Source organism: Pteropus alecto, unplaced genomic scaffold, assembly GCF_000325575.1.
Source record: "Pteropus alecto unplaced genomic scaffold, ASM32557v1 scaffold8, whole genome shotgun sequence".
NCBI lineage: Eukaryota > Metazoa > Chordata > Mammalia > Chiroptera > Pteropodidae > Pteropus > Pteropus alecto.
In genome coordinates, this window is record NW_006494609.1 from 15,408,082 (window position 1) to 15,416,735 (window position 8,654).

General features: G+C 44.9%; 1 protein-coding gene across 1 annotated transcript in view; it reads right to left on the minus strand.

Moving 5' to 3' along the window:
• FBLN5 (fibulin 5) overlaps positions 1 to 6,393 on the minus strand; it is a 67,792-nt gene extending 61,399 nt beyond the window's left edge. The window contains exons 1-3 of the mRNA XM_006925532.3: positions 5,894 to 6,393; positions 2,507 to 2,561; positions 1,118 to 1,169 (exon numbers count right to left, since the gene is read on the minus strand). Coding sequence (XP_006925594.1) covers positions 1,118 to 1,169; positions 2,507 to 2,561; positions 5,894 to 5,910 — 124 coding nt within the window. The 5' untranslated portion in view covers positions 5,911 to 6,393. The remainder of the gene's footprint in view (positions 1 to 1,117; positions 1,170 to 2,506; positions 2,562 to 5,893) is intronic.
• Between the last annotated feature and the right edge of the window lie 2,261 nt (positions 6,394 to 8,654).

Consider the following 8,654-nt stretch of genomic DNA (forward strand, 5'->3'; position numbering starts at 1 on the left):
AGCCCAGATCTTCGTATATATCTAAAGGGAATGAAAACAGGATATCGAACAGCTATCTGCACTCCCACATTTATGGCAGCATCATTCACAAGAGTCAACATATGGAAACAACCTAAGTGTCCATCAATGGATAAATGAATAAAGATATGATACGCGTGTGTGCGTGCGCACACGCGCGCACACACACACACACACTGGATTATTATTCAGCCATGAGAAGGAAGGAAATCCTGCCATTTGCAACAACATGCGGAGACATGATGTTAAGTGAGGTAAGCCAGACAGAGAAAGACAAATACTGTTTAATCTCACTTATATGTAGAGTTTTAAAAAACCAAGCTGAGGGTGTAGGGCGAGGCTGGTAGAAGAGAACAAACTTTCAGCTGTAAGATAACTGACTTCTGGGGATCTGACGCACAGCATTGTGACTGGAGTTAACAGAACTGTATTATATACTTGAAAATTGTTAAGGAATAGATCTTAGTTTTCACCACAAAAAAAGAAATGGCAATTATGTAATGTGATGGAGGTGTTAGCAAATGCTAAGGTGGTCATCATACTGCAGTATATAAGCGTATCAAATCAATATATTGGACACTTTAAACTTACACAATGTTAAATGTCAATTATATCTCAATTTAAAAAAAGAAAGAAAGAAACTCAATTTTGCCAATTATACACTTAAGCAAGGACATGGATTATCCCCTAGAGCCTCTGGAAAGGAGCAAAGCCTGATGACACCTCCATATTAGCCTGGTAGACCTCTGTTGGGCGTTTGACCTCCAGACCTGTGAGATAATACACTTGTGTTGTTTAAGCACTAAGTTGGTGGTCATTTATTATGGCAGCCATAGGAAACTAATATAGATGAAGAGTTCCTTGGGGATAGGGGCCAATTCTTACTCGTCTTTGCCTCTTCATGGGGTTTAACCTGGTTAAGGTGATGGGCACAAAGAAGGTGTCACTGACCTCAAATGTTCTGAGGCACTGTGTTCTTCCACGGTCAAGGCTAATACAGGTTTGACAATATTGAACGACAGCTAAGCAAGCAATGGTCCTGCAGTCAGGCTATCACTGGAAGCCCCCACCCAGCAAAGGAACTTCAGCGACCTCTTACCTACACACTGTCCTGACTGGCGGTCCAGGTCAAAACCATTAGTGCATTGTTGCTGAAGAAGAGAGAAGCAAGAGGCAAGGTCATTTCACCTACTTACTTTTGTTTAACTATAAAAATATTATAATGTCATCACAGAAAGTTAGAGAAAGGAGTAAAGAAAAAAAAAAGCATCCATAATACCAACACCTGTATGATAACACCTATTTGTCCTTCACTTTTTTTTATATTGTCTCACTATCATTTTACACTTAGCATTATTTTTTAAGCTCCCACGCTATTGCTTTAAAATCTTCATTTTTAGCAGATGGTTACTGGGAATGTTTCATGCTCTAGTTATGAAGGGCAATAATAATCACATCTGATCTGCTGAATGAGGCTTGTCCAGTGTTCATCCCGTTCTGGGAATGGATCCGAGTGCTTTTAAGGGCAATCAGTCTCTTTGGGTATTACTTAATCTCACCTTCTCAACGCCCAGTATGAGTTCTTTATACTCTATGAAAACCTGATTCTGAGGTCTGTACATAAAAGAAAAGCTACATAATGATACAGTTTTTTAAGAAAAGTAGAATTGGGGAAATCTCTCCATTTCAACCTCCGCAAGACAATTACACAAAGATGCTTTCGAAAATAGATAGATCTCCAACAGCCCCCAAGGGTCGTAGGCTTCACAAACAACTTGAGTTATAACTTCACGTACTCAGAAAAATTGTCATGGGAGTAGACAGTGAGTGGACCTTTCAGGAAGACCCTGGAGCCTGGCATTTTATAGGCATAAGCCAAGGAGATGTGTTTTTGACTGTGGGAGCCTGGCTGTCTCTGAAGCTTCAGGAGCTCAGCTTCCCGGAGCTGTGGGTTAGTTTATGGAGAGGACTGAGCCTGCACTCCTGGGAGTAGGTTCAGGGGTCTTAGAATCTTAGGGCCAAAAACAAAACAAAACAAAACAACCCAGAGCAGATGAACCAGGAGACTATGCCATAAAGCTCAGCAAACCAGGAGAGCTGGGTTCCAGCCTTGCTCACAAACCAAGGCCAAGTGCAGGCATCACAGGGGCACTAGCACTCAGAAACACTGGAGCGCATTTGACTTAACCTTGATGGTGAGGCAAGACCTCCCCAAAGGGACACAGATGAAGGAGTGTGATCCAATTATAAGAGTCTTAGATTAAGAGTCAGGACACTGAAGTCCCAGCCCTGCCACTCATGAACTACGTCACCTGGGGCAAGTCTCAACTTTCCTGACCCCAGCTTTAATCTCTGTGCATGGGAGAGCTCAATTTAGGTAAACTGTGAAGCCCCTCCCACCCCCACAGTCCTCGGATTCTAAAACACGTGGCCGGACACCCTGATTTTTAACACGCTTCTAGATAAATTAACAAAACGAAAACCTTACCTGTGTATTCCCAGGACTTGGAAGACATAGAGCCAGAATGGTGACAGTGAGTATCCTGCAGAGAGCAGAAAGTTGATATAAATGCCCAAGATACGTCGGATCCAGGTCTGGGGGTAAACGCGGACCTCACGCTGCCCGTGCATTTACAAGGGCGATGTCACCTTGTGTTTATGGGGACCCTCCAGAGAGACCAAGGGGGAAGTTAGATACCCCAACCATCTCAAACCCAACCGGTCTCTTCTACTGGTTCCGTGTGTTAGGATAATGTGTTAGATGGCCTTTTTTAAATAAAGGATTTAGCTGCTTCAAAGAACAAATCTGAAACCCTCTGCCGTGGTGGCAACAGTGTATTGGCCAGTTGCTTCGATTGCTCCTCCTTACACAGGGAGACTGGCCTGGGCTGGGACACCTTTATTCTGCGATGATCCCAGAGTGGACGAGCCATCACACCCTCGAACGATGAAAGGGAAGGGAGTACAACCGTGAAGCACTTGGGCTCCAAGGAGGGACAGTGTCACAGGAAAGTCACCTAACAGAGCAGGCTCTGAGGAAGAAGAGGAGGAGGGGACCTGGGCAACCCAGAGAAGAAGCGTAGCAGGAAAACTTAGGAGGAGTCAAGAAACCAGGGGGTCAGGCCAGCATTGCCATTCATAAGCCGCCAAACCTCTCTGAGCCTGCGATTCCTACCCTTCGTCACTCACAAGCTTCTTTCTAAGAAAATCGTAGTCACCGCCACGCTTTAAAAATACAAAATCGATACCACCTCACACCCTTCAGGGTAGTTATAATAAAAAAAGCAGAAAGTGTTGATGAGGATGTGCAGAAGCTGGAACCCCCTGTGCAATGTTGGTGGGAATGTGAACTGGTGCAGCCGCTATGGAAAACAGAGTGGCATTTCCTAAAAAAAAAATTAAAAATAGAATTACCATATGATCCAGCAATTCCACTTCAGGGAATATACCCAAAAGAATTAAAAACAGGGTCTCAAAGAGATAGGTGTGCAACCCTGTTCACAGCAGCATAGTTCACAATAGCCGAAAGGTGGAAGCGACCCAAGTGTGTACCGATGGATGAATGGATAAAGGAAATATGGTGTCTACATACAATGAAATATTACTCAGCCTTCAAAAGGAATGAAATTCCGACATATGCTGCGAATTAAATGAACTTTGAAGGCATTATGCTAAGTGAAATAGACCAGTCACAAAAAGACGAGTAAAGTATGATCCCACTTTAATGAGGCTGTCAGGGGCTTGCAAAGGAGGGAGGGAATGGGGAGCTGTTTAATGGATATGCAGTTTCAGCTTTGCAAAATGAAAATAGTTCTGGAGTTTGGTTGCACAACAATGTGAATGCACTTAACACTACTGAACTGTTACACCTAAACACAGTTAAGATGGTAAAAAAAAAAAAACAACTACGTAAATGTAGAGCTTTATTTGGTACAATTATTATTCAGTTCAACAGGGATTTATCTGAGCAACTACTACTTGCAGGTGTGGATCCTAAGCATAAGAGCTACAAAACTATGACGCAGTCACTGTCCTGGAGAGCTGATTGGGGAGCCACATGAATCGATAATGTCTATATACTTTGGTTAGGGCACTGATAGAAATACCCATTGAGTGCAATGAGAGCTGGGGGTTAGACGTAAGAAGGTCAGGGAAGGCTTCCTGGAGGGGGTGATTTTCAGTAGAGCAGTGGACATGGGACCTGGCTGGATTCAGTGGCTTGTCACTGTCAAATATGCCTCCACTTTATAATCCCTCCCTTCATATAAAGAATGTTCAACAGATTACAAAGCTCACTCAGTCCATGACACAAGGCTCATCTGAATAAGCAGCTTCGGGTACTTGGAAGCCCTGGAATTAAGGTGACATCCAAAGGGAACAGAATCCTGATGTGGCGCCAGGAGATGCAAGCCCAGTTCCTTCATCTAGTCTCCAACCAAAAGATAAAGACCCCGAGCGTCCACGAGTTTTCATTTCATCTAAGTGCCTGTGTGAGCCAGGTTCTAGAACGCTGGAGACAGCCCTGACCTTATAAAGTGCAGAGCCAAATCCTAGGGCTTTTTTGATATTTGCAACAGCCAGATTTATATCTGGAAGGAATGAAAGAACAATAACAAATTTATTTTCCAGGCTGTATATTATGAATTTCAATGTTTTCCTGTTTCTTCACATGAAGTTTCCTCTCAGTTGGTTATAAAACCCTGTCTCGTTTATGTTGGAGACAGAACAGGCTGACAGAATGCAGTGGACTTCAAGAGCTAGTGGAAAAGGCATGCTAACCCCATTTCTCCCCCTACTCCAGACTCCCCCGTTCCCGGCTGGAGCGCAGTCCAGGACAGGTCTGGTCTCAGAGGTCCAGCCTCAAGCCAAGACTCCTGGAAGAGCCACGGCTGGGTGCTGGGGGCCACGTAAGCTCCAGGCTAATCAAGAGAAATAATACCCAGGCGTGCTGCTCTCATGGTGTCAAAAACAGTTGTACCTTGTCATGAAAAACTCTAGAAAACCGCGAAAATAAACTAACTATAGGAATATGGGAGAACGTTTGATGCTCATAAGTGGTCCCTGGAATTTTTGAAAACAGGTGGGTCCACCACTTTGTGCACCATCCTAAACTGAGAGGAAAACCAGAGAGACCAATGAAATCCCAGGGCTGTTATGTCCCCAGTCCGGGATGATATTATCACAGATTTGTTTTCAGCATACGCACACGCACACCCACATAATCTGTCTAAAGCAGTTAATAGTTCAAGACTTTGCTGGATAAAGACTGCCGATGTAATCTAGATAAAGTTCTCTAAAGTTTAAGGATTACTCGACTAGAATTGCAGTTTCCTTAAAGAAGAGCAAAACGTTTGCTTACATGTAGTTCTTTCTGCCGTCCCCACTTTTCATTGGCTTGAGACTTCTGGGTCGCATGCCCTTTGGGAATCCCACGCATGGGGCAAATCCAGCCCTGGGATGTGCAACTTGCCTGTTCGCGTGTCCAACAGCCGATGCAGCAAAATAATTGCTAGTGAAACCGGTAACTGGTCTCCCAATGTAAAAAATAATATCAATTCTTTTTTTAAAAAAAAACACCCTTACAAATTTGCCACCCTTTCCGGAAACGAGGAAACAAGCTCCGAGGTTTTTGCAGACCTCTCTGGGATGCTGTGACTCTGAAACTGTATGATAAAGTACCCACTCCCAAAAGAAGGCTTCAAGATGGAAATGACAGAGGCGCAGCTTTTTATAATTAATATCATTGCATCACTAGCTGATGTCTTTTCCAATCTCCCGACACTGCCTGAATCCGTCCATTGCCATTTTCCGCCCATCAGGTTTTTCAGGACGTTTTCCAGATCCTGGAGGAAAAAGCCCGCAGGGGAGAACCTACCTTTTAAATCCTGGCATGTCCAACACGCGTGAGCAGGAGAAGCGGAGCGGGAAAGAAAGAGCTCGCGGAGCGGGACCCTGGAAGGCAGCTGCTGAGCTTCGGGCCCTCTTCTGGGCCCGTGGCGCTCGCGGGTATTTTATTCCAGAGGGGACAGCGAGTCGCGGGGAGGACGCGGGGAGAGCCTGGGTCCTCCGAGCCACTGGAGAGCCGACAGTTGAAAGCACCTGGTTTTGCTTAGCCCTCTTCAGTAATTCAGCATTAAACCAATTGGAGGAGGAATGTTAAAAATGAACACTTCATTTTCTAAGTATGTTAAACAATGCAAATGGGGCCTCAGTCTGGACACAGCTGGTTCCGATTACAGCGCTCACCAACTGGCTAGACTCCTCACAACAATCTTGGGGCGTCTGCCAGGACCCAGGGCCCGACGCTGGGAGGAGAGCCCTGTCCCCCCGCGGAGCAGCCGCACTCGCGCCCCCGGCATCCCCGCTGGAGGCGATTGGCGGGCAAGTGCCGGAGGGTGGGGTGCGGCGAGGGCCTGTTGACCCTTTACTTCCCACCCAGGGAGGACATCCCGGGCCGGGTGGCCGTGGTCGAGGCGGGGCGGCGGATCCAGCACACTAGCACCCCCACCCCCACCCCTGGCGTTGGGACACCCGAGAATGTCGCCTCTGGGAGAATAACTTGAACTCAGGACAAATACCGCGACAGGGACTAGAATCGTATGATTTCTTGGGAGACCAGAACCAGTGAAGCAGAGGCTTGGGGTAAGCGACACGATTTTCCAGAAGGGGTGGAGGAGGACGGAGCTTGGCTGACGCCAGCTGAAGACACAAACTTGTGCAAAGCAAACCCCCGGGCCGCTCGCTGCGCCGCCCTCAGCCCGTGACTCCCTGGCCCGGTCTCGCTTGAATTAAAAAGTGTCTGTATTATCAGACCGACACGTTGCACGCCTTAACCTTACACGACATGATATGTCAACCATATCCCAATAAAGCCGGAAAAAAACCTTTTTTCATTAAAAAAACAAAAGTCCCTAGGCTAGAAAGTGATTTGAACAAGAGAAAAGGTGATTTAAAAATGCAAAAGGTCAGGGAAAGCAGAATGATGATAATAACCTAAAAGCACTATTCTAAGTTCTTTATATTCATTATATGGATGGTTTCGAATTTTTTTTATTCTTCCTCTTTTTTTTTTTTTTAGCATGGGAATCCTTTTTGGCCCATGAAATCTTACCAAAGACACTGTTCTATAAAAGACCAATGCAGACTGGCAGTAGTCCAAATGCCTCGCTCCCCACCTGCATCTTCCCCTGGCCCCCTCAACAAAGTCCTACCTACAGCTGGAAAAGCACCGATGATGTCCTTTCTCCTCACGGACACTCTGCAGTAGGAATTATTATCCCCAGTAAGAGAGGTTGGGTCACTTCCCCAAGGTCACACAGCTATTCCTCCATACAGGGGAGACTCCAAAGACTGCGTGTTTAGCCTTCTCGAAAGGCATGTTTTTGGTAAGTAAATGGTTTTGTACTGAAGGGGATCAAAGTTTTGCCCCCCTGAAGCTGCCTTTTGAGATACTGATTTTTAAACTGGTAATTAAGAAGATTCAGAAAGAAACTTTGACCCACCCACTCACCCCCACCTTCGCTGCTTAAGAGATTGAGAGAGAAAGACCTACTCAAGCAAGGAAATCTTAAGATGTTCGCCTTAGCAGCCTAATTTGAATTGAGTCCGATGGATGAGAGGGTGTCAGAAGGGACCTATTTATCAGATACACCTCCCTGTGCCCCCTCCCCCGTGTCCCTTTGTTTCTGGGTTGCCAAGCAAAAATTTACTTCTCATGTGTTCTCTGCTTTTCCCCAACTGCCTGTAAAGAGCCATTCTATCTTCTAAAATCCAAGACTGGGGTGGGCGGGGGGTTGATGGGGTAAAAGGAGTCAAATATGTGGTGACACACAGACCAGTGGAACAGAATCGAGAGTCCAGAAGTCAACCCATATCTATATGGGCAAATAATTTTCGACAAAAAAGCCAAAAACATACAGTGGAGAAAAGAAAGCCTCTTCAATAAATGGTGTTGGGAAAACTGGAAGGCCACCTGCAAAAGAATGAAACTAGACTGTTGTCTATCACCACGCACCAAAATTAACTCAAAATGGGTTAAGGACCTGAATATAAGACCTGAAACAATAAAATGCATAGGAGAAAACATAGGAACTAAACTCAAGGACCTTGGACTTAAAGAGAATTTTATGAATTTGATCTCAAAAGCAAGGGAAGTAAAAGCTAAAATAAATCACTGGGACTCCATCCAACTACAAAGCTTCTGCTCAGCAAAAGAAACTGTCAACAAGGTAAAGAAACAACTATCCGAATGGGAAAATATATTTGCAAGCAACGCCTCCGATAAGGACCTAATATCCAAAATATACAAAGAACTCATACAACTCGATAACAACAAAAAAACCAAACAATTCAATCAAAAAATGGGCAGAGAATCTGAACAGACACTTTTCCGTAGAGGATGTACAAATGGCCAACAAATATATAAAAACATGCTCAACATCACTAGCTATTAGGGAAATGCAAATCAAAACCACAATGAGATACCATCTCACACCTGTTAGAATGGCTATAATCAACAAGACAAGTAATAACAAATGCTGGAGAAGATGCAGAGAAAAAGGAACCCTCATGCACTGCTTGTGGGACTGCAAATTGGTACAGCCACTATGGAAAACAGTATGGAGGTTCCTCAAAAA